Source organism: Ciconia boyciana, chromosome 1 (genome assembly GCF_034638445.1).
Source record: "Ciconia boyciana chromosome 1, ASM3463844v1, whole genome shotgun sequence".
NCBI classification, from domain to species: domain Eukaryota; kingdom Metazoa; phylum Chordata; class Aves; order Ciconiiformes; family Ciconiidae; genus Ciconia; species Ciconia boyciana.
Window position 1 is genome coordinate 186,034,010 of NC_132934.1, and position 27,483 is coordinate 186,061,492.

At 35.7% G+C, this 27,483-nt stretch overlaps 1 protein-coding gene across 4 annotated transcripts in view; it reads right to left on the bottom strand.

The window, feature by feature from the left end:
• VWA8 (von Willebrand factor A domain containing 8) overlaps nucleotides 1-27,483 on the bottom strand; it is a 197,133-nt gene that overhangs the window by 147,820 nt on the left and 21,830 nt on the right. For 3 of the 4 annotated variants that reach the window (XM_072850134.1, XM_072850133.1, XM_072850136.1), the window contains exons 3-9: nucleotides 25,688-25,818; nucleotides 23,417-23,527; nucleotides 11,640-11,807; nucleotides 9,478-9,642; nucleotides 9,023-9,072; nucleotides 8,585-8,693; nucleotides 5,521-5,625 (exon numbers count right to left, since the gene is read on the bottom strand). In XM_072850134.1, coding sequence (XP_072706235.1) covers nucleotides 5,521-5,625; nucleotides 8,585-8,693; nucleotides 9,023-9,072; nucleotides 9,478-9,642; nucleotides 11,640-11,807; nucleotides 23,417-23,527; nucleotides 25,688-25,818 — 839 coding nt within the window. The remainder of the gene's footprint in view (nucleotides 1-5,520; nucleotides 5,626-8,584; nucleotides 8,694-9,022; nucleotides 9,073-9,477; nucleotides 9,643-11,639; nucleotides 11,808-23,416; nucleotides 23,528-25,687; nucleotides 25,819-27,483) is intronic. The other variant, XM_072850135.1, reaches the window with a different exon arrangement.

Sequence of the window (27,483 nt, forward strand, 5' to 3'; positions counted from 1 at the left end):
TGAACTCATAGAGCCATTTTATTCAACAGAGTGAAAGCTGAGTAAACAAGAGAAAAAGGAGTATTATCCAACTCCTTAGAATTCTTAGAAAAAAGAATTTTTTTAAACAGAAGTCACTAATATAAAATAATTCTTAAAAAGCATGTAGTTTTATTACTACCAGGTTTCACAGCACTGCCTATTAAAGTTTAGAAAGAAAACTGAGATGCATTCATACAAATGCTTTGGCTCTTCATAATTTTGTAAATTCCCATTCTGGAGCAAGAGTGTACCAAAATTTTATGTTTAAACATGCATTTAAGATAAATGTGCTTTAGTAAATGGCTGCACCAAATTATATTCTTATCATAACAGCTGAGTCTACTTCAGATACCGTTAAACACTTAAACAACAGAGGACAGGAATGCCCACTGAGTAGTATCTCAAACTGATTCTAAGAAATGCTCCAACTATGATTCCGTGAAATGAACTACAGATGTTCTCACTCTTACGTTCATTAGTAAATTGTAATATTCTTACTAAGTTAATGGCATTTTGGATAGGGCCAAAGCTGCCTATATACAAAATTGCAAACTGCTTGTACGCTAAAATGCCTTAATCAGATACCAATAAAAGAAAATAACTGTGAGCAAGCAAGAAGATTATCTGCACCAGCAGGGTCTATATCAAAGAAGGAAGATCTGGAGACAGCAGAGGCAGACCTAGTACACAAAGGTCTTGGGAATCTAAAATTTCTAGGTGTTTTGGGGGTTTTTTTGGTGTTTTTTTTTGTTTGTTTGTTTGTTTGTTTTTCGGGGGGGTGGGGGTGGTGTGCTTTTTTTTCTTAAAATGTTGTTGAGGGTTCTGCAGCCAGCCTTTTAGACCCTAAATTAGGACAGTGAAAGAGGACTGTATCTCTGTGCAGATCCTTACTGAATTTATACAACTTGAATTCATCTAACTGAATTTGTACAATTTGAATTAATCACACGTAAGCACAGAGATGCTGCTGAACTAGATAATGCAGTAATTAAACAAGTTACCAAACTTATAGCTGGACAGCAGCAGCAAACAAAACTGTTTGTGGCTTTCAGAGTAAGACAGGTCTCTTTGACGTAGTTCTTCATTTAGAATTATGATAGCTAGATATGGAATCAGAGTCTGGCATGAAATGGATGTACAACACATTAAACATACTTCTGCCTGAGCCAGAAGCAACTTGCTCTATACAAAGTCCAAGTCGATAGCTGCAAAGGAAAAAATATTTGTGGCTTGGAAGGACAACTATGGAGCACATTCAGTATCAGAAAGTTTGGGAGATACTTGGAGAGTCAGAAGTGGGCAGCCTCATTGCCTCAAACTCAAGAGGAAAGAAAAAAGAGGACTAGCCACCAAAAAGAAGGGAAGTGGTTTGGCAGTCCATAATCATCAGGCCACATTCTGCATGCCTAGAAACACATTAAGAAAAGGCAAACTGTAAAAACTAGAAAAAAGGAAGAGGAGGAATTCTGACCACTTGGAAGTATCTAATGATCAGTAATGTCTCAGCATGGAAACTGCAAAGAATACACTGGTGATCCAGCTGGTCAAAGGAACAGAGAGCTTAAATGAGACGTCTTTGCAGATAACCACTATGCTGAACCTACAAGACAGCTAAGCTATCCAAAAGAGGCATCCAAAGGCAACTGATCTTTCTTGAAGATTCTCTGCAAGCGAAGGAAAGAGAATTTTTCAAGGAACAAGAGGACTGAAGTGTTTCACAAGATGAAAAATATGAACTGCAAGTGGGATAGACAGATGAAATCTGAAGGACAGATTCCACTACAATGGTATGTATTGGCACGAAGAGCATTCATTAATGCAAAACCTCAAACATTATAAGTTACTTTGGGGGGAATAAAAGAGAAACAAATCCTTCCTTAGACCAAAATTTGCAACAGAAATATCTTTGAAGTGAATAGAATTTTCTAGATGAGAAAGAAGATTCCAGTTTTCTGAACTATTAGCCCACCCTCTACGAGAGAGTGCCTATGTAGTCTGAAGATGCCATACTGCAAGGCAGGGAAACAGTTTTCGAGGAGGAGGTCAGGTAAGACTAAAATGGGTGTGCAAATAATACAAAAATGAGTCGAAGGGAACAAACAAGCTTTTATTTGATATAAGATCAAGACAGTAAGCACAGAATTAATCAAGGCATGAAAAACAATGAACAAAAATTCTGTAAGGATCTTAGAGCAAAGTTAAGCACTTGGATAGTAGGCTAAAAGGGACTTCCTCATTTATTAAGACAAATCTAATCTATATGTTGTTTCTAAAACCTGATGGGAAGATTCTCTTGATTAGAAGGTAAAAAAAACCCAAACAGTGGGTGTTTCCAACATTGGGAAAAAAAGGCATGCAAAAGGCATGTGAGAATTAAAAAAAGCAAACCCAAAATCTCTGATGAATCTGAAGTAAAATACTAAAAGCTTATGGAACAATGAAGAAATAAGTATAGAACAGTTGGAGTCTCTTATGAGCCACCAAACTCAGCCTAAATGAAGATGACCAGTTTTATAAATGCCTATCAGCAGTATACAGGAAAGAAAACCTCAATGCTGTGGGAGACATCATATGTCCTTAAGTTTATTGTTTGGGAATGTTTAACTGGAGGCTGTTTTCCTTGAAAGCAGTGATTTCTCTATTTCTAAATCTTAAAGAAAAATCGTAGAGAAAAAGCTTAAATACATTTTTACTTAATTTTTGCAATCATATTTCAAATGTTCATCTGTCAGTCAAAATAATTTGTCATGACATTTCATGCAAGTACAGAATAATTTTAAAGGCCAGAATTCAAACCAAGTCATATTTTCCTTTGCAAGGTCTTCTAACTTTAAGATCTTCTTTAACAATCAGAATAGAAATTGATACAGTTTCCAAAATGCAGAAACTTCAAATAAGGGTACACAAAGGCACATCATTCTCAAGTTTACTTTGGTCCTTCTGTCCTGTCTGTTGCAAGCTAATGAACTAATCAGTGCTGCAAACTGTAGCACTTATACAAAAGTTCTGTACAATAAGCAACTCTCAAGACCACTGCTGATGCTTGATTAGTGTGCAACCCATAAACACTTTTTTCAATGCTAACTGGTTTGACACAAGAAGCCACATTTGTATCAAATGAAAAAGTTGGTTGATAGACAGAGTTAAGCCTAAGACAGGTTTTAACTCCAGCTAGATCCACTCAACTAGAGATTTGCATTTCAAAGCATCTTTAACACCTTAACGAATGACTTTCACTCAGAGGGAAGGTATAAGTCAATATTTCACATTAATTTATTATCAAGAATAAGAATTACAACAAATACCTAGGTCTTGGTCTAGTCTCAGTGGGCAAGGAGGCACATAAGGAAAAGATTTACCCAAGTTGAAGATAATGTTTGGGAAGACAGCGCCTGGAGAATTTGGTTTTATTTTCTTTAAATGTTAGCTGATGTTAAGAAGTGATTCCACTCACACAAACTAACGCATCAAATGCAATACATTTCAAGTACGTATTTTTTCAACTCTCGATACCTCCCAGTTAAGGTTAGTACTTCCTAACTGTATTCTGTTACGCACAGAGAAGTATTCAGTGCCAAATATTAGCTGAACACTCTTTGGAAGTCTGTAGGAAGGTAAAGTAAGAAATCACCTTGCTTCTGCCAGACTCCTCTCCCTCACATTTCTTATGGAATGGAAAAAAACCATTTCTTATCCATATTTAATACAGTTCTAGCACTGATATTACTAAAATATCATTATAAACAGAAGTCCCTCTGTACAACCAGTTATTTTCTGTATTTCTTAAGGTTCATTGCTTAACAAGATTTGTTGTGTGCAAATAGAATAACATTCCAAATAAGATTATATGTAGTTATTGACATAACAGTACAAGTTCGTATAAGTAGTGATGAGGAAGAGTATTAAAAAAAAAGGAAAATTAACACAGAAAAGTGTAAATTATAAGGAGGTATTTAAAAGTAGACAATAATTGAGAAAGAAGATTTTACTAGTCAAATCAACCTGTCTTACATAGGAAGCAAAAGCATGCACAACACATAAAATTCAATAAAAGAAATGGAAAATGGAGGAAGCTGATGGTACTGAACATAAAGACATTCACCGTCTGTAACTGATAGGGGAAACAAAATGACATAAAGGATTTAAAATAAAGGCATATTAAGAACAGAAGTGACTGTTACTGCTCTGCTAACAGATAGAAGTCTATTTCCACCCAGACCATGGTTCTTACAGGCAACTTCAATCACCGTGACATGTGGTGGAAGGACAACACAGCATGACACAACCAGTCTAGATTTCTGAGGCTGCCTGGAATAATGTCTCAACACAGGCGCTGCACGGGCTAGGCAGGGGTGGTGCACAGATGCCTCCTGCTATTCACAACTAAGGAGCTATTGGCTGTGGATGTGGCAATCAACAGCAGCCTTGGCTGTAGCAACCATGAAATAATGGAGTTCAAAATCCGCAGGGAGAGTGATGAAGACAAGTAACAGACTACAGGTCCTGGATTTCAGGACAGATTGGCTTATTCAGAGAAGTGGTAGGCAGGACCCCACAGGAGGCAGCTTTGAAGGTTCATGAAAGCTAGGAGGTCATTCAAGACAACCTCCTTCAAATGCAAGGACTGTCCATCCCAAAACTCAGGAAAACAAGCAGGAGACCAGCCTGGTTAAACAGGACTGAGCTCCAACACAAAAAGGCAGTATATGGGAGGTGTCAGCAGGGATGGGCTACAAACACTTCCCTGACATGGAGGCTTGGTTTTATGAAAAACAAAAATTCACTAGCTACAAAGTTGGTTATTTCTAAATAGGCAAATACAAATAACTTCTGATTTTCAGGACTGAAAGAGCTGGGTAAAATGCTCTAAGCTGTGAATGCTAATGTTCAACAACACACGTAATTCCTACAACATACTCGAAAATGAAAGAAAGCCGGCACTGTGCTAAAGTTTTAAAAGGATAAATGGAATCACTCAGCATAATTATAGGCTTTCTAAGCAATTATTAAACATGGACAAAACAACAAAACAGATCTGACCAACAACAAGCAACAAAAGGCTAAGACAGACCAAAACCAGAGACTAACATAATCTATAATCATGCTGTACTGAATTTATTTTGTGCATGTGATCCCTATTGTCACTTTAGTACCTCCTCTTAATGCCAGAAGTATTTTTTAAGCATTTGACTACCTTAACCATATATGTAGCTACTTTCAAGTTAATTAACCACTTATATAATGAGGGGTTTTCCATAGTCTTGAACTGAGGTCTGAATATTCTACAGAACACAGAGGTTTTACCTTTCACTATAATGAAATCTACTAGGTTATGAAGGTTTTGGTTTTTTAAATACTGTTTTAGCATCAGCAATAATGTAGCCATTTAGTTTACTTAAGATTTATTTTTTTTACAGAAGTAGTGAAGTAACATTAGTCAGGAGAACTCCTGTCATAATCCATCGCTCCCTGAATTATAATACTATGTGCAATACTTACTTTTAACGCATCTTTGACTGCAGTCCTGCCTTCCTTTCCAAGGAAAACATTATAGGGGTAAAGCCGGTCAATAACATGCTGGACTGACATCATAGGAAAGGAATCCTAATTCAAAAAGAAAAATACAAATTAAAAAAAGTTACTGGATCCTTCTATCATCAGCCATTAACCTGAAAATCCTATATAGCGCTGAACTTAAAAATAAAACTGTAAGGGCAATATACAAATGACCACTACACACAGTATTTGATCAGATGTCAAAACAGGCATTTCTCAGGTGCAATTCATTATAATATAAATGTCTAAAGTAGATTAGAAGTACTATGTCCTAAAAATTACTTTCTTTCCTGTGCATAAATGGAAGCCACAGCAACTGGCTCAGATACCTAAAGACATTTAAGGTTATCAGAGACAAATCCCACGACAGGTAACTGAGTTTCATAGTACTACTAGAAAAGAATCAATATGACAAGAAATCTATATTACAACAATGATCTACTCATTCACAGCAATTTCTAGCATTTAATTTTTATTCTATTACATTTCTTTTACATTATTCTATTACATTACAGATTCTACTTAACAAATCAATTCCTAGAAATTTCTGAACAGTTTGATCAAAACTGTTTTGTTTTGAAATGAGTTATTAAGTATGCTTGCACTTTCTACACAAAATTGAAAACAACTTTTTATTATTATTATTATCTCCTTGTTAGCTGTAAGTATTAACTCTTTTGTCGGTTGCTGCCTAAACTAGACAAAGATTCGATTATTTTGCCGCAGTAATAGAGAAAGAAATGGAAATGCATTTATGAATACTCAAGAAACATATGCATAAAGCCTTTCATGGTGGAAAAAAGTGTTTCAAAAACCCTAAAGTAATGCTTGATTGTTTGTTTCAAAAGACTTGCAAATTTTTAAGGACTACTTGTGTGTAACACTAGTGAAAAAACAGTCAGTGGACTGGCACTAGTTTTTTAAGCTTTCATCAAAGTAAGTAAAAAGTAAATAATATAATTCAAATAAATCAACTGATTTTCAGTTATACACTTGGATTTACATAGGCACCCAACTGAAAGAAGAGTTGTTTAGAAATGAAACCAGGAGATGCATATTTTATGAAATGCATAATTCAATTCATACTTATAATCAGTAGTACTATTTATAATGTTCCATATTAAAAAAAGATCAGTAAAAATAAACCATTTAAGGCACTGTAGTAAATGTACTGCTTAAAGGGTCAGGGAGCCCTTTATTGCATTTTAAAAGCCCTCTGTCAATATATAAAGACATAACATATAATTTGTCCACATTATCTCAAATTAATAATAATTACAATGGTGTGTATGAAATTAGCCTCTTCAGAACAGCACCCTATAAAAAAACCTCTCCCTTTCAGCAGGCAGGAGTTTTCAACCTAAGACATACATTTTGGGACTGTGTGAATCCATGATAGAAGATAAGCAGTTAGTCATTACAATGCGTTCCCTCCACACTTTTAAAAGGTTAAATCAAGCAAGCTAGAAGTAGCGGATGGCAGTGACCCAGCATGCAAAGGAAAAATGCTGTAGCTAGAATCACTGAGAACAGTCAGCTTAGAAAACCAAGTGATTAAAACTAATTCTAAAAGAAACAGTTCCTGTCTACCTAAAAAAGACACTGTCATACAATGATAACACTTCACATTCTTTAATGTAAAATAAAACGCTTCCTTCATTCCATAGTTTAGATAATAGCTTAGGGCTCATTTTCTTTCCATTACTCTGAAAGCCATCTGGTATTCATTTAAAAATAATTTTTCACTACAGGGCTCAAAGAATAAAAAGGTGCCATTTATTTTAAAATCCAACATGTACTTCTTTCCTAAAGCCCTCCAAATACCGTTTCATTTCTCTGAACTTGAATTTTAATCACTTCTTAAGATCTGAGGTAGTATCACTTAATTCAGAAAAAAATTATGCCTGTAAGCATCCAGCACAACTGAGGGGACTGAGCACCACACTAACAAAGTAATTGGTATGTTTTAAAATATATAATCCAATAAAATCTGTAGAAGTAAGCTGCCACTGAGCAGGACCACAGGCAAAATGATTGCACAGGAGACACAACAGAGAATTATCCTAAGAGTCCTTTCTACAGACACTTGCACCTTGGAGAGAGGGTTTGAGAAGCTGTCCTGGTATTTTACCCTCCTGGGTTGACCATATCTTCCCGCAAAAGGGTACCAACCCCTCTCTCTCTTTATACAGATCTCACTTCCCTGACTTCCTTCAGGAGGCACCTCCTGGTTTTACTTTGACTTTTTACCATGTAATTATAAAGCCCAAGGGACAAAAGCCTGTCAGGGAAAGCAGAAAGACTGCCACAGCTTTAGTCCTGACCTCCCTGATCTGCCACTGTGAACTCAGCAAGTGTACAGCTACTGTATTTCCCTATGGACTGTAGCTGTCAAAGTATTGCATCTTCAAGTGTGCACAACCTGCATCTTCAGGTAACCCTCTGTGTCTATGTTTATTTAAATCCACCAGACAACCCAAAGACCTAATGTAGGCATCAACTCATACAACTTAACTGCCTCCTATACCCACATTTGAATAGCTGTTTTGGGTCCTTTAAGGTGTCAATGGAGAGTAATAGGTGTCTTTGTAATGCAATCAATCTGATTTACATGCATACCATTAAATCAGAAGCATTTTTAGGTTGTGATTTTTATTTCTCTTGACTGTACCTCAGTGTCATCAGGTAAACTGTAGATGCCCCTGAAGTCAGGTAAGATGATTTCGCAGAATAAAAACCATTATTTTGAGCACTAAGAGACATTTAATCACATCACAGATCATGTGTCATGCCATACTTTGTCCTTCAGTATTATGCTACAGACTTGGTTAAAGTATTATCCAGAGATAGCTGACTGGGGCTTTTCTCCCTCAAACCACCCTTAGGTTTTTTTGGTTTATTTTTTAAATGTTCATGTTAATCTTCCTCTAACAACACGAATAATCCAGATCTAATTTTAAGAAATTTTAAGCCCATACAGTTTCACAGCACATGTGTATGCACATACCAAAATCTGAACTGCAGCCGATAAGCTGTCTAAAGGAAAATCTGGAAGTCCCAATGTAGAAGATTCTTGAGAGCAGAGAGTTGTAGCAAAAGACAGGAGCTGAGAAATTCTGCATAGGAAAAAGTAATTACAGATTTTTATACATGGTATCTATATTTAAAATACTAAAGCCTGAAAAGTTAAATACAGTATAAGATGCTGAAACTATTTCTGAGCGCAAATAAGTAAGGTGTGATTGAATTTCTAAAGCATTAAGGATTCATTATATGAAGGCTGCATACAAAAAGCTGTGTGAGCATACACCCACACACATTAAAAAACTTCTTTGGTTCTGGCCTTATGCAGTGATAGAAAACACAAAAATAGCAAGGAATCCTGAAAGGACATTGTTTTTCTTCATTCATTTCATTTTTATTTTTTTTAATTATGAAAAATTACCTCTCTGTGGAAATGTTTGATCCAATTGAATATAATAGCTGAAGATGATCCTGAAAATAGAACATAAAATCACAGAGTAAATTAATTTTGGGATCATACTGTGGGTCACAGCTCATGATGTACGAGGCATTTTTTATTCTTCCGTCTAATTTAGACATGAGGAGTCTACTCGATTCTTGACACAGAATTAATTTTATTAAAAAAAAAAAAAGAAAGATTATCAAATCTTTATTTTAGGGTTATATGTTTTATGGAAGTTATTTTTCTGCTGCAGCATTCCTTGGCAACTCTAAGCCTGCTTTTCAGGAATTTATTAGGCCCCAGTATGAAAAATACCCTTTAAGATAAGTTTATTACTCAAGGATTTTTTTCAGAGGCGAGGTAAGTAAAATGTAATGTCAAAATATTAGCTCTACTCAGTACAGATAATCCAACTCTTCTCCTAGGACACTTACCTTAAAGGGCAGATGATAAATGTCTCTAGCTTGAAATCGAGAGCGAAGGGGTGGATCCAAAGGGTTACCAGAGTATTTAGGTACTGGAAGGCCCAATGCTATCACTCGAAAATCTTCACTAACCCGAACAATCTTCCATGAATCTAACTCTGATTTTGTATGATCCTAAATTAATTAAAATAAAACAACAAGAACAACAAAAAAAAACATTACATCATTAAAAACTTATGATGACTAAGCTGCAGATTGACTAACAGCCCTGGTCCTTCAGCCTAAATGTGGTAACGTTCTCATCTTTCATGCTAGAAAGCACTAAACTAGTCAAATTTGTGGATGGTAAGAACAAGTTTTTCCAAAATGAACAGAGATAGAATGCTTGATTAGGTGCAGCTTTCAGGCCTGTAACAATTTGACCGAAGACCCCACAGATGGTTAAAGTTGAAAAGGTATCATTACAACATTGTTTTCACAAAGAATAGAAAATAAACAGACCACAAAATTTATTTTATTCTAAAACATTAGAAGTGGGTTACCATGAGCAATTTTTTTTTCTTTTTTCCCCCTCTTATAACTGTAAAGGAGACTAAAATCTGCATTTTAAAAGTTTCATTTACAAATTATGCTTTATTATAAGCAATACTACAAACTAGACTCCTTCATGAGGACATTAAATGTTGCATTTCAGCTGTTGTCATGCAAAAGATTCATTGCAGAGAAAAAATGCACTCTTTAGTCTTCCCACATCACAGTTAAGTCTTCCATGAAACCATACATGAGTACATTTCCTGCAGACCTAGATGTACAGTAATTATTCACACAGGAGAAGAGAAAATGAACATTAGCTTTTATAATACAATATTCCCCAAACAACAAAACAACAATATTAGATTTAGTATTGTAGCAAGAGATTTATTTAATTCATATACTATTAGCAGTGTGCCTGAGGCACTCATTCTGAAACATTTTATCATTAGAAAAGCATTAAAAAGGAAAAAAGAAAAGAGGAAAATGCTTTGCATAATTGCAACCAAATCCTGTCTAAGTTGGAATTCTCATTTTCAGTCTTTAAATACAATTACATTTTAAAAGCTTACTTTTTAAATATAATAATGCTGCTTCCAAAAACTGCATCTACTAATTAAATATCCTAAAAATGTCTTTGGAAAAGGCATGGATCAGAAGAATTGTAACCACAGATGAGAGGCATAAGAAATAATGATATATTTTCAGAAATCCACTACAGTACTTCAGCATAGCTGGCAACTTCATCCAAATTGGGATCAATGACAGAAGGCTTATTACAAATTTCCCTCCTGTGCCACATGGATCTGAATTATATACCTAACCACAGTTAGGTATGACAGACAGAAACATGAGCGAGCAGGGAGACTCAGGACATGAGCAGGACATGAGCAAGCGACTGTTACGGGAGACTGACAGGTATGTGATCGGAAACTACAGTACATGAAAGTAAGATGCAGAGTACTACTGGAAACTGTCTGATGAAATTTACTGAGGTCCCCAAAAGTCTGAAAAGTAACCACTCAAATTTAAGCAGCAGGACTCAAAGCCCGAAAAAAAGGAAAATGGCTAAAGTAGCAATGGCAGCAGACACTAAAATCCCATTTCCTATCAAAATTCTCTAACATTTCCTATAATTTAGATTGGCTGTTTATATATACTTTTGTAAATTAAAGGCAAGACAGCACTAATGAATACAGTGTCATTCATCTTGACCTCATTTTTTTGGTATCCTAACATTTTAAAAGCTTAGCAACAAGGCTATTGCAATGTTGAAGCATTATCTGAACTTCATGGGAACAATTTCAACTTAAATCTCTTTTCACAAGTATATTTTGGTTACTCTCACATAGTGGTTTTCACATTTTAGAAACATACAGGCTTCATACAAGATTAACATGGACTACTCTTTTTCATGTGAACAGACAAGATACAGATTAAAATATCTTTTTGTTGTTGTAAGCAGTAGTTTCACTTCTCACATAGTTTTCACCTTGCCTATTTTATCCCACAGAACATCCCAGAAAAAACACCTTGTTGAGATTTCCCCCATTTGGCTCATACATACTCTCCCCTTCATAATGGTATTTCAGCACTATCAAGGAAAACAAAAATGGAAAATCCAAACAGCATTTCCATACCTGCAGAAGTTTGTCATAACGCTCTGCAGACATGAGAAAACGACCATCTTCAAGCTGCATTTCCCTATTCTCCAGCAAATTGTTTAACACTGGCAGGACGTTCCGCTCAGCCTTCTCCAAACCTTCCAGCACGAGGATTCTGCCTTCGGTAGCCGCACGAACTGCACACTTTTCAAAATTAAAAAACCAATTATTACAATAGAAATAAACATTAAATATCTCATGAAATCCTGCTGAAAAAGAATCCCCAGATGCTTCCCAAATCAGTATTCATTTCTGTAAGAATTAGTAAGATTCACATCAGTAGTGATGAGGAAGAGTGACAGCTGATTGCCTTAACAGTGCTACACATTCATGAGCTGGACTTTTCTCTCCTAACTATTATAGGGATTGACAAAAGTAAGTTCCAGTAGTTTGTACAAATAGAAAAAAATGTAAAACCTTGCAGACATTTTAGTGTATACCCAGTATATATTAATATGTGGCACCTTTTCTTTTTGATGTTGCATAATATTTTGTGGTTTTCAGGTATTTTAACACCATCTATTGATCGACAGCTATTTATACAGTAAACGTACAATCAAGGTGGTTTTACATGTTTACAATTATATTAAAATATTTAGAAAAACATCAGGTATTCCTCTGGATTGCTCCATTTATGCACCAGTGTAATTTATCCTCAGTACATTGCTTTAGTCTGACTAGAACATAACTCTATTGAAACCAAACATGGATGATAAAAACAAAATAGTGCTATAAATAATCAGATGTTAAAAAAAATGATAAAATTAAGAAGATTTAGAATTATACTCCCTGACTGAACATGGTCTTCTACTAAACCAGAATAGAAATGTAGCCATTAACTTGATAATCCTTTGGAGCCTTTGGGATAGAAAGTTATTTCTTTTCTGTATTTCACTTTATTAGTTGTTTATATGTGGCTGTTTAAGTGCATAATGTGGAGCCAAAATGTAAAACTACACTCTGGTGCTGGTAATTTTGTGCAAGTTTCTTGCAGTCAATGACATTCACTCAGGTAAATTAACTACACTTCATATCTAATATTCACAATTACTGTCCAGTAAAAGACTCTGAAATTCAATGCATTCTTGTCTACTTCCAATTTGCAGAAGTTTAATCAGGTAATAATGGGGCAGGTTTAGGCACAGGCAACATTTAGAGGCACCGAAGAGTCTTCCTTTGCGTTCCCATTACATTTTAACACAATTTTAGACACAAGCACAGTTGCAAAGGAAGATCAAATGAAATCTCTTCCCAGCATGTCTCCTATAAACTCCTACAGAAGAACCTGTCATATGATGCTAGATGGAAATCTCCGATGAATACAATAGATGCCAAAAACTGGGACAGAGAGAAAGAAGGAAGATATGAGAAAGAATAATGAAGAGGTACCAGAATGCAAAAAGAGCAAGAAAAAAAATAAGAATTACATATGAAAGCAGATGTATAAAGGACAAAAGCATAAGCATAAACTAGAAAAAGGACAGTTCAGCACAAGAAATTAACTGCTACATGGTACAAACCATACAACAGAATCAGAGATCCATTTGAGAAGATAAAGAAGAGACTAAATGATAAGACTAACTAATTTAGATGCTTCTTATGTACAGTGTAGAAGCATAAATAACTACTGGCAAATTAGCCATAATGTAAGATTTTCACATCATTATTAAGATGGAAAGAATTCCTGTATCTATCTGGATTCAAGCAAACATTACTGAAAAAAGGCCCTCACAAATCCTGGTACACATCTCCAGATGAAGTTCCCTTCTCTGAAAATCATTCTATATAACATTTTAATATCTAGCCTCATAATCAGTATCAGAGGAACCTGGAATAATCCCGTTAAACAAGTAATAGTCCTCAGATTATTTCTCTCCCACTGAATCACCAATTCTTTCCAAAAGCAATCAGTATGGGAATTGATTTTTTTGTTGTTGTTGTTAATTCAGGACATCATACTCTACTAACAGGCAATATAAAAGTCCTCTCTCATCATCCCATAAAATTTATACAAAGGACAAATTTTGTACTAACATTCTTCTCTAGGAAGGTCACTGGTCAAGTCAAAAATCTGCTGCAACCTGCTTGAATAGAAAACCTGAGTCTCCAGCAGCCAGTCCAATACCTGGCATGAACAAAATGCTATTTTGCCTAAATGCAGTTTGGAGATACAGCCAGAACATGCTTTAAGAAACAATTTATTTGCCAAGCTGGTTGGATTCTGCATATTATAAGTCTACGAAGACTTCATGACTGAGTTTTACTAGCCAGAGGAAAATACACATTCTGTTCATATGGTTTCAAAATATTTTGAGTATCCATAGAATCTTGTTGACTCATGTTGAGACATGCACACTATGGACAAAGGCTTGCTGAAATAACAGGCTTCCAGTATCAACATAAATCTCTCTCCTGAACTTGTACAACATGAAGGCAACCTGCTGTAGGGGTAGACAGCGAATATCAGGAAATCTATAACAATCATTAACTTCAAGAAAGAGATGCTCTCCATTAGCAGTGCAATCTTGAGAAGCAGCCTACTACACATTGTTGCCTGCTGATCATCAGCTTACAGGATCAAAATCTAAAAAGTACACAGTTTCTGGAGCTTGGAAACTATTTGAAGTTTTTATTCAAAATTCTATTGCTCAGTACAATGATATTTCAAAAGATATGCTACAGATGGTCTTTGCCTACCTATATGTACCTTTTATAATCAGCTTTGGGAATGGCTGAATGCACAATCATGGTTTTTCACTTCTTAATCAAAGACACCCCATAACAACACCACCACCACCACCTGGGTGCTAATTTACTCTGAGTGGCTTTCTTTCAAATTGTGCTCCTCATATATCTTCACAGCATATCTGAAATATTGGAAATTGTTCTCCAAAATACAATGAAATAAATGCACAATTCATCTACATCTAAAGTTCTTGTGTTAAATACCATAAAGTCTGTGCTTAAGACCAAAACAGCTGCGTATCTCTAGCTGAACTATGATATTTCTGCATTCTGGTTGGTAATGAGTAATAAGTTTCTTCAATAAGCTAGGCATACTACAAGACATCCTCTGAATCATTATTTCAGTTTTATCTGTGTATTGATGGACTGGTATGGAAACTAGAATGCATAAAAAAATCAGAGGAAGGAAAGTAAGTTTGCAATCTGTCACTGAAAATCATTTTTTAAAAATGCTTCCAAGAAACAAATCTTCATAATTCTATAATGAAAACCCAGAAATAGCTGTGCTGCCTCCCTCTCTCACGAGCCTCATTTGTTCTAACTGTTTAACATAAAACACAATTTGACAGGGGGGGCTTATATTGTGCAATCTTGATGACAAACCTGAGATTAAAAGTATTAATTCTTGTTAAAAGGCCAAGAGGGATTTGTTAAATGGTTACTTTCAGATTTATTGTAACTGCAGCAAGGGACTATTTTGCTCATCAGAGGAGGACGGACACTGCTGCCTCCCACCCGTGCTCCTAGGGCTCTGGAAGGATGGTAACCTGGATAGCTGCTCCAGGGAATACCTGCAGCTACTGCAGCCCAGGAGCAGAAACCCTTCACGCAGTGCTGCTCTCATAGTAATGGCTTTATGCAACAAATACGCAACACAGATTGCTTACCCTGGGTTCACACTGCACCTACAAAAACATATTTTTATCTTTAAAGGCAAAACCACCTTAAGGACAAAACAACCCTAAGCAGACTTGCATTGTCTTTCCTGTAGTTGAACCACGGTGAGCTCCTCCACTTGAGCAGTGCAAAATATGACAACTGCAGAAAGCTGAAACCCCAATTTTGACAGAAATCATGGTGTATAACCACATGGATGAAGTTATACAGTGCCAGAAAGGGAAGAAGGACAGAAAAAAAGCTCACCACAATGCACATACTCAAATGCACAAACACTACAGAAAGGAGGACATTTTTATAAAAGCTAACCAAAATAGTTTGTAAAGGCACAAGAAATTTTAACAGTATATTTTAAAATACCAGAACTGAAACAGTAGTTCTGTTTACTCAGGAAAATGCATATCGTAAACCAGAAAATTCTGGTTGCCCTGAAATCCGTGAGGAAGGTTCTCAGGGAACTCTAAAGGGCTTTAATTTTTCAGACCTGGGCATCATTCTGAATATGATGTACAGGGTACATTTCAGAACTGTGTTTAAAAAAACGCTGCTAGAAATTGCTCAACTGTAATCAGTAAATAAGTGTCTTTTTTTAAGGAGCTACCTCAAGATGTTTGTTTTTAGAAGATGACTTGCTCCTGGCCTGAAAAATGGATCCCTGTAATGACAACTCAAGCACAGCAACCAAAACTACAATGTGGGAAAACAACAGAACAAGTAGCTCAGTGAACACGAGAACTAATGAGGCAAGGTTTCCCTACATCTGCCGCCTACATTTCAGATGTCTCTTCCAACCTAGTATCTTGTTCCCACCACCCGCACAATATCCCACACAAACTCAACCACCCAAGTCTTTCCATTCACTCCTGTATCTCATAAACATCCCAACAACATGTCCAGATGTCTCTTATGGTGAAAAGAGATTCTTAACGACCATCTGGTAAAGACAACACAAAACTTTGGCTGGTTTTGAGCTAACACGATGCTGACTGGCTGCAGCAGGCTAACAGAACTTGAACTATTAAATCCATGGTGCAGCCCGTCTTCCAGGGATGGGAGGTGGACATTAATTTGAGTCCCTGTAACCTATCAAGCTACTAAATATCACAAAACTCAGAGGAAATCGATATCTTCTAAATTTCTTTCCATAGGTTAAGTACAATTAATCAAATTTTTCAAATTTAAGTCACTAAAACTAACCGAGAAGTAAAAGATACTAGGAAAAGAAGTGACAGAGATGCAGAATGGAGTACGCTATGAGCTTTTACTCCTCATTTTACCGGGGAAGGAAGAGGACATTGACCAAGACTTGCAATTTACTGTAAGTGCCTCAGGTTATTCTTTTAAGAAGATGCAACAGAACTAATAAGATCATCAAGTTTTTTTATAATACTTCTATGGAAATAGCAAATTATCTAGAAATGTAGAGACAGTCTAAAGACAGACATACAAACAGATTTTGAGGGCAGTGAAGCTTACAAGGCTTGGGGGAATCTACTTTGCTAGATTTTAAAAATATCTGTAGAGTAAACAGCATGTCTAATGGTATGCCTCTACCAAAGAATATATTTCAATATATTTGTTCAGTTTTCAGGCCTCTTAATTCCTTAGTTATGTTTTCTCTCATGAGTTGAGCAAACAGGAAAGCTATTGAGCAACATTGAAACAGATGACTATTTAATGGACTGAAGTAATAACATACTTCCTCCAAAATAAAAGTATTGTCAAAAATTAATTAGTAAGATAAAGGGCTATTAAAAGCCATGTTCAACCAGTTTCAAAGCAACAATGTCAATTTTTTATAAAAAAAAACTTACTGTTATTTTTTTCTTTAAATATTTGTAAAATTTTGTGTTAGTTGTTTAAAACAACATGTATTTAATAAAAAAGTTCTGAATGTCTAATGCCATTCAAAGATGAGATTACAAACAGACCTACTATTCATCCAAAATATGTGTTCTATTTTTTGTTACAAAATTTTTCACTTGGTAGATGATGATAAACTAAAGTTTTGCATTTTACAATTTAGGCCACAAATATACTGAGTTACATATATTCCAAATGTGATGTTCAGGTTTTATTAAAATCAATATAATAGTAACTACTGTGCTTAGTCAAATTAAAAAGTAACTTAAGAACTAAATAACTCAACCTTTTTCTCCCTCTGTAATGGACGGGGGGGGCTATATCTTCACTATTCAGCCTACCTCCCTGCTGAGTAAATCAAGTGTTTTCTGGGTGGGCTTTATAGCTAATTTTCCCCCGTGAGGTCAGGAAAATTACAGGGCAAGTTGCATTTAATACTTTTATTCACTCCTTTTTTATTAAAAAAAAAAAAAAAAAAAAAAAAAAGATTACAGAGAAATCGCAGTATACCAGAGCACCGTCAGCCAGGCTAGTCAGGATCCAAAGAGAGACTCCAGCTGCCCGCAGTAGTTAACGTTTCGGTGAGGAAGAATGGCGCGAACTGGTGAGCACCTAATTCATGATGCAACACCATGGCACAGAAAGAAAGAAAAGCAACTAAAAAAGAAATAACCTGAATTTATTGGAGGTTTGAATCAGAAAACTACGCTAGAAACGTTTACCCTAGGAAGTGAATCAACATATGATAAGATCATAAATATGTTAATGTGGCAAGAACTGGAACATTTCATTTCATAGTCACTGATTTTAGCTTCCCCAGTCATTGATTTCAGCTTCCTCCACATGATTTTTTTTTCCTTTTTTGAAGTACCACACATCAAATGATCTGTTCTATTTCCATCACCCCTTCCCCTAACACAACAGTCAAGGTGTTTTTGCAACAGTGCCTGCAAACTGTATTTACAAGAGATTCTGTCCCCACCTAGGCAGGGTCTGGCCATTTTAGCCACGTTACAGCAGGTATATTAGTACAACAGTACATTCACATCAAGTATGTGAAACATTGTGCACCCTGGGTGGAGAGCAAGCCCAGGAGCAAGCAATCTGAGTTTCTGAACAGATTTACCAGTGCAAATATCTACAAAGAAACCTAGGAGTTTTTATCTTCATTCTATAAAACTCTTGTCTTTTGGACAAGAATAAGGGAGACGGGTTATTTAATTTTTCTTCCTGATGAGTAGCAGAACAAAAAGGAAATTAAGTGCTTTACAGATATCTAAAAATTATGAAGTTACTTATCACTTGTAAATCACTTTGATTCAGAGCACCATCCATCAAGTTCACATTGCCTATGAATGTTAGGACCCCACATGTTACAAAGCGTTGCCCCTTCCCACATTGTAGGAAATACCAGCTGAAAAGAAAGTGGAATATGTATGTAATAGTCACATATATAAGAAATAAGAACCCCACACCTTTGATTTTAATCTATAAAGAATTATAAATACACAGTCCTAATATTCCTCATATTACATCACAGACATTCATCTAGATGCTCTCTACATCAAAACAAGATACCAGAGTCTGAACTGCTAACCTAACAAATCCAGCTAAATGCTGATACATAAAAGAAGTATTGCAAATGATTAAAACAAAATCACTTCTACAAGTTAAGAGGCTACTATATAGGGGTCCTTATCATGCATTTTATTTTTAGATACAAGATATACTATGTCAACATCAATAAAGACTAACTTCATCCAAATACTGTTGGCTCCTACCTAATATTTCCCTCCTCCTGTGCAACGTTGGACAGAACAAGAAAATTAATAGTAACATTCATACTTCTGGAGCACTTCATTGCTTGCCTCTTCTTTCTACAGACTTTGCTATCTAGCTCCCTGTACTAGATAGACAGATACTGCAGTGACAGTCAGGCAACTAAGTTATACTTTCTGACAATGCCTTTGCTGTGGCTAACTTACCAGCTCATCAAAAATCCACTGTCACCTCCAAGGTAGTAAGTTAATAAGTCACAGAATTACACAATTTGCACACACTGGTTAAATTTGTTTTAAAAGCTGAAATATTCTTACCCATCTCTTTGCTAGGATATAGAAAGAATTTTTTTGATATGTATACACAAACATATATATCCATGCACACTCTCAAATATGATTATAATTTCATTTCATTAATCTCATGTCTTTTATAATTCTCTTTCTAATCTTTTTTGATTAAAAGAAACCAAACTCAAGTCTGTGTAGTGCTACTCCAGGGGATTTCATGTCATGTTCATTTTACAGACAGGATAGTTTAAGCTGTCATTCTTGTCACTCTGGATGTTTAATTGATTACTACATGAAGCCTTTCAAGCCATGGCAGATCATTTTTCTGGTATCTTGACAATCAATTTTACATTTTATCATTGTATAACTTATGATGCTGGTGCAGTTAGGCATGCAAAAGTATTCTATTAAAATGAGTATGCTCGCATAGTTCAAAGATACACCAAAACTGACTCTAACTCTGTATATACAGAAATGACAGTGATATACATACTTATCCACTCAGTGGATACAGCTTCATCAGCAAATCTTCAAAAACATGACATTGTATTTGTAATTTTTCAGCACATAACCATACAATATTTTTCTAGTTATTCCAACCTCAGTTAGTCTGATTGTCCTGAAGAGAAAAGACTCTACACTTAATAAAGTGGTCTGTGTTTGGGAAACTTGTTTCATTGAATGCAAAAGCTAGAAGATGCAGGGTAACCAAAACCATGCATTCCAGACAACATGGTTTGTGGCACAATCCTAGAGCAATACACCTCTCAAGCACTAACAAAATGGCTTAGCTGGTCTCCTAATTGCATCCACCACATTAAAACAACGTAGAATTTCCTTTGATATAATAATTAAAAATGTGGGAGACTGTAGTGATAAGCGTTTAAACCAGAGGTGTGCCTTTTATAGCTGTAAACACACAATAAAAAGCAAAACTGCATCAGAAATGGCAGAAAAAAAAAAGGACATAAAAATATCAAATCTAATTCCTTAATTTCTGAAAATACAATAGGCTGATAGTAGAATCTCCATACTGGTTCAATCAAGTCAGTGGCTCAACTACAAAGAGATACAGAAACAGAAAACCACTCTGCAAGACAAGCTCTTCTATCAATAAAAGCAAAATTTGAAGCTGCCATTTAAATATTAAAGTAATATAAAGTAATTCTAACTAATTACTTGATACACAACATAATTAACCCATGCAATAAATTACAGAATAAAACCAAGAGGTTACTTAATTGTCTCAATAACAGCAATAATGACATTTCTGAGGCTTTTAACAGTGAATTAATAGCTGAAAACTAAAATTAATGGCCCAAGGTAAAGACAAGAAAACAGAATTTTCTGCTGTCAGTACCTGAATGAAAACAGATAATCCACCATTACCCCATTACAAGTCCTTTATTTTACATTATTTTAATTGGGAATCAATTTGATAATTCAATGCTTACCTTTATTTCAATAGTCCTCTATTTCTGAGGTAAATACCCTCCCCGTTTTTTCCCCCCCTCGTCACATATCTCTTCTAGCTTCCTAACTCCAAATCTCCTAACTCAAATACAGTAACTTCATGTTGAAATATATCAGATGTTTTGAAACCTCTGAGATATCAATTTACAGTATTTAATCTGTCACTATTAAATGTAGAGCTATAAACAACCATGATACCTTAACAATCACTCACAGACAACTTTGAAAACCTTTATGGGTCTGCAAACCTGATGATTCACTACATTAAAGTTATTTCTGGTAACAAGATGCCAGCTTTCGTTACAGTATATTATTATTCAAAGTGTAAGATAACTACATTGCTGCATTATGACTTGCATGCAAAGAGCCTCATCTATCTTAAACAACAGCTAAGTTTTGTTTGACCCACAGAATTCATATAGTGGATGTTCTGGAAACCAGACTTTCAAGCTTTGCTGTGTACTCTTGGGTGTCATGAAGAGCAAGCATGGGATTCCACAGGAAGGGAAATGGTATGTAAATCTGAAAAGCATAGCCTGTATCTTCAGTCCCTCCTATGAGTTCATCTTCTCTTTAGCTTACCTATGGCAATGGGAGCAATCCAAGCTCTTTTGGGAATATTTTGTTAAGGCTACCTACTGATAGCCTTCTCTGTCTTGAAACAGTGCATGGTCTGAGGTTTAAAGAGAGTAGTGTCTGGCTTCTGTAATGTTTTGAATTGGTACAGCTATCTGCAAACCTCAAAATCATTAAATGAACTAATTAAAATTCAAACCCCAGTATAACCTGTAAAACTTTATTCCCTTTTATTATTGACCTATAATTAGAACTGTGATGGTTCTAAACATAACCATGTACCATATTTTATGTGTCTTTAACTAAAATGTAGGGTTAGAAAACTTCAGCTGGAACATCACTATCTATGAGATTCATCTTTCATGTTTCAAATATTTTAAAAGTGCTCATCTAAATACCAATGATTTGTTTTCTTATTTTCCCTTCAGAGCTTAAACAGACATTGGTTACATATGTGATGAGTAACACATGAGCTGAGGAAAGACATCATGATTCAGACTGATTTTAGTACTTTGGTATCTTGCTAAAGGAAAGTCTTGGTCTGAAGTACTGCTATAATGGATCCTGGTAAAAAATTTTAACTGAAAATTTCCAACAGATTGAGGAAGAAAGGTAATCTTAGACCTTTACCTTAGAAAGCTAATCTTCCTAGGGAGTTCTTACTGGAGTGAGATCACTTAAAATAGCTTGGACAAAGTTAAGCAAGCTGCCTCATACTTACATTGGGATCAAAGTCTTCAGACAAATACAGGGTTATAGACCATCTCACATCTTGGTGAGCTTCTTACAGTCCCTGATACGGTGGCTCTTACAAATGTTAGTTAACTAATGCTCTTACACCAGGTGTAAATTACCTTGACTACCCTGTAGCGAGTGTGAGGATAAGGCTGTCCGTAACAGCAGTTAGGCAAGGAGCTAACATGAGTTAATGAGTTAACCCCACAGCCTACACAAATGCTCTTATCCTCTGGTAAATGAGACGCCATTTACAGCCCTAAGCCACAGTACAGTACTTTCAATTATCTCATATTGTGCAATCCTCATATTTCCAGATAAGCATGAGATAATTTGAAGTCCTAGGAGTAATTTAAAAAAAATTATTTAGATTAGTTGTTATCCTTCATTCTGAGGATCTTCCATTGCTCAAAGTCATTTATCGTGGTTTCAAGAAAATTTATTTAAAGGTTTCTTTAAAGTTTGGAGGCTGAAAAAGAGATCATTGGAAATTTGAGGAGAAAAAAAGGAAAATGTTTCCGTAAAATAGAAAATAAAGCTTTTAGGTTCTCTTTCCTCTCCTGTTCCCGTCTCCCTTTCCACCCACAAATCACTCGTATGATGGCAATATCATTAACCTCTACAGCATCACCAACTGAGAAGTGTTTTAGATAACACATTTAAATTCACACTGCATTAGAGGAACTGACCCACCCTATTTAATTAGAAACCTAAATTGTATACAGATTTTAGGTATCTAGGAAAACAGACATTCTAAATGAAGTGTATATTTTACCTGCATAATCAAAAGGGAGACATACCATTGATAATGTACAAAGAGAAATCTTACTTAATCTAAGTCACTCTATGGTTGTACTAAATCAGCTAATGGGTTGGAGCAATACTGATGCCAGGAGTGTTTAAATCATTATTTTAGTCCAGATCAGCAGTGAGCTTTCAAATCAAATCTCCCAATTGTCTCCATTTACTGTGCTTGGGTTTCACAACACAGAGCAGCCTTAAAATACATCAACTAGACTCTTTTTCAATGAAACTAGATCAGAAGATTCACTTCAGGAATACATCTAATGTGCTACAAGCGTTAGGGAAGAGACACACCAAGAGAAGTGCTTGTCTAACTTGCACAGAATGGATCTCACTCCTCGTTACAGAAGCATATCAAGAATAGTCTGCCTAAATCAACCCTGTAGTACTCTTAAGAGACAGAGTAATCTTGGATTTGGGTAAAGATAACATTTTCCATAATAATGAGATCAAAAGTGTTATAAGAGAATTCCTACCTGCATCAGAAACATGTCAGTCTGTATTCCACATACTAATTTTTCATCATATAAACCGTGACTTCCTTGAAAAGACTTGTAAACAATAATTAGGTGGTGTGTGACTGCAACTTGCCTGATCAAGATAAAAAGCACTACCATCTCGGATCTCTCGTCGCTGTTTGAGGTCAGTTTCTGTGGTGTCCCTCGATAGTGCGATATATTCAACTTCCCGCTTTGTTAGCTCCTGTGGACAACATTCTGAAGTTATTACAAAAATAAGACTATAACCCCAGTAAGTGAACTTTAACAATAGGCCTAGTGGTATAATTGTACAAAAGAGCTCTAGGCAGCAGCACAGAGATTTGAAATAACTCTGAACAAAATCTAATATCTCTTATTTTTAAAATGTTTACAGTGTGTTCTGCCTCAAACAAAATGGTTTTAATCTCTGCTCAATAAACTTTTATCTTCCCCAAACCTGTTATAAAAACATAATAACCAGCTATATATTCTTTCCATTGAACATCTGTAACATCCTGTAAGTTAATCTTCTGGTTCTGTACTCCGAAAAACAATCAGCATCTGCAAATCATGAATAAAAATCAGAAGTTTTCTGCAAAACATTGAAAAGTTTCAACTCTCCCTGCTCAGTAACACTTGTGACGCAAGTGTGATTATTAAACACAACTGTGATGCAGTTGTGATTATTACCTGCACATGCTTTGCCAGTACACTGATGAACTATATTGTTCTTACCCTCTCTCCCTTTAACATCATGAGATGCAGTCTGCATCTGTAAAATTATAGACTATTTAAAAAATGAGAACACTTGGGTTACTGTTTTGTTTATTTTGATTCAATATGAGATATACTTAGAATTTTCTATCTTAAAGAAAAAAAAAACAAATCATGTATTTATACCTCATGTTCCTGCTACTTCCATATCTGGGTTATCACACATTCTGCTAGGAAACAGATTCATGCTGAAATGCTCTTAGCCCTTACCCCTCCATTAAAGGTATGATATATTTAACAGACCTCTCTTCTTAAGAGGCAGCTTTTAACTATAGTTGTATGAAAAAAGTAACGCAAAGATATAAAATCCCATGAAAATTATTTCCTTTCCACTTTTTCAGTGCCTATTGGTTACAAAGCCACCAATTCCTTTGTGCTGCAGGTAGATACAACTGTATTTTCTTACAATTAAAGGAAAAAAAACCAGAAGGTGAAACACAGGAGAGTTTTCTTCAACTATTAGCCCTGTGTATGAACACATAGTAGTAGCTTCCAGCAAGAGCAGGTAAAAGTTTTCCAAGCTTACATAGCTTCATTAAAGGGACCACAGCATGTATCAGCTCACATGCAAAGACCAGCCTTCACGTAATTGTTTGGCATGGCACTGAAACAGTAAGCTGCAGCCTTTCTAATATAGCTCAGGTGCATACAAACAGTGGTAGCAATAAGAAGACACATTCTATGTCCCATGCCTGGATATCAGGTGTTTCTCAAGTCCTCTTTTTAGGTTATACCAGACTGTTCTCATTTATTTTAAGGGATGCATCCAGCTATCAAGTAGCATATCTGGTTTGCTGAATTAAGAAATCTTTGTTCTTCTTTCCAAAGTTCAAAATCTTGCAGCTTTCTCCTGAATGCTTTACCTCTGAGAGCTAGTCTTTGAATTAGTATCTTTTGATTTTTAAAGAAATGGCTGATCTTTATGACAATTGTTTATACACCTCCATTTGTGATCCTTCTGCCCAATCAGATTCTAGATAAAGCTCATGGCAGATAAAGTCCTACCCACATCACCTTTTGGGACAGACAACCCTCCCTTCCTGATCATTTAAGGGCACCGATGATTTAAATGTGAAATTTTGTACATGGTGCTGCCATGGTTCATGCAGATGGCCGTAGGCAAGTCCTTCCCACATTCCAAGGGAGGATCATACACACATCTACTCTTTCTAATCACTCGTGATAACTCTTCCCAAATGTTACTCAGAACACTCCTCTTCCAAATCCTTTCCTTCTTTTCTTTTTTTATATAACGAAGCAAAAACGATTTGTTGTCTGTAACAGTAGGCAGATATCTTAATCTTCTAACATACATAATGCCTAGAACAAACTGTTTCTCCATTTGTGACAGCATATGGTAACACAGTTTTCCAACTCTTTTTTTCCCCCTGGAGTTTAAGCAGAAAAACATGTATTAAAATGTCTGTACTTTCTAGTTGTCTGTAACAAAAATTGAACTTTGGAAAGTACATTAATGGAAAAACTTATTTACCTCCTAAGTAGCTTGCTGTAAGATTTTCTAGGACTACCTTTTACAATTTGGCTAGTAGAGGAATGATTAACTGACATTAATGACTATGTCTCCAAGAATTTAAACCAACATACTTACCAGATACTGCATGGCAATAGATCGCCGGAGAGGCCCGGGAGGACCAATAAGGAAGACATCTTGGCCAAGAAGATCTTTCTGCATTATCCATCTTAAATGGTGGACTACAGACTGGGCCAAAGAATCTGTCACTTTGAAAGAAACACAAAGATAAGAACACATTATTTAATTGTGGTAAGTGTTAGATACCTGGCCATTCACACATTTTTTTGTTCTTATCTCCAAAAATAGAACAAAGACACAAAGACATGCTGTCCTAAAGCTGAAAAACAGGGAATTCCACACACAGTTCATATTAGACTACTTAATTTACACATAAGTTTATATACCTATCTTACCCATTGCCTTTTTCTCTGCCCAACTTCATCCTTCAGAAAAAAAAACCCAACAAAAAAAAAAAGAAAAAAAATGTTGTAGATTCTCATTTCACATTAAACTGATCAATGCAAAGACTGTTTTTTATTGCTCAATTTTGGGTGGACTTCTCAGCATCAGTTAATATTATATAGATACATTACTAATCATTTGTAAAAGACTTATCCAGCCTATATCCCAATGCTTCTGTGAATCATGAACTTAAATAAAAATACTTTGCTTGCATCAGACTAAAATTAATGTTCAGGGATATATTTAATTTGCCATTTTCTTAAAAGACAACTGCATTCCTGTTTACATTTTGACACAATAAAACACAGAATTAAATTAGCAAGGAAATGCAAACCTTGCAATATCACCACATCAATACCACGCAGCTTCCAGAATCATAACAAAAAACAAGTCAAAGATCCACTTATTTCTATTAAGAATATCATCCCTTATTATTTTAAAAAGCAATAACCTGATTACAATTAAACTAAAAACCTTACCACATGTATGCAAATGTTGGCAGCACTGGGAAGCACCATGCAGAAAGAACACACTGAAGGAGGGGTACCATTCCCGCTGCCATACATCGCTCTCTCCCCAGAATACTCCTTCACATACCCCCCAGCAAAGCCTGGCCCTTTCTCAGATGCAAGCAAAAGGCACTACTGCAGGAGGAGAAGGAGAACACAAGAAAGCCAGGAGGGAGATTTACGTATGCATGTACTTATATGGTTGCTTTCACAACAATCTGACAAGACCGATGATGGGGTTTGAAGCTGGAGCCTTGAGGGTGGTGTCTGGGATACTGAAGTGCAGTAAGAAAGGAGCAAGAGGCGATGAAATCCTCAATTTAATAGTTGGGTATTTACCTTTTTTTCAGTGTGATTACTGGTTGCAATTAGAAGCCAAAATTTTAAAAACCAAGCCTCGGTTCTACATCAGCTTTGCTGAGACAGGGGAGGCAGTACATGTGGGGCAGAGTTAAGGATGGCAAGCAATAGTGCCCCTCAGTTCTGAGGGGTTTCAGCTCACTGGTGAATCTTTGTATACCAGAGCTAAAATTCATTTTTGTAAGATCACAGAAACAGTATTAAATTACTGTATGAGATTCAAGGAAGATTTTTCAAGCATAAAGGTGGCTAAGGAAAACTTTATCAAAAATTTTAACTGAAGGTTTTGGTTTGGCACTCAGGAAAACCATTTGAAATCTTGTTCCACTTCCAGAGAAATCTATTATATCCTTACCACCAATATGAACAGGAATAACATAAGCACATAGGTTAGTTATCTATGCATTAGGATTATCAGATTAATTGTAAATAAACACTTCAGATTTGGTTTTTTGTTTTGTTTTCTAAACAGCTGTCATTAGTGTGCCCAGGAAGAGTTTTCATACAAGGTATGGTAAATATGAATGTAATAATATTTTC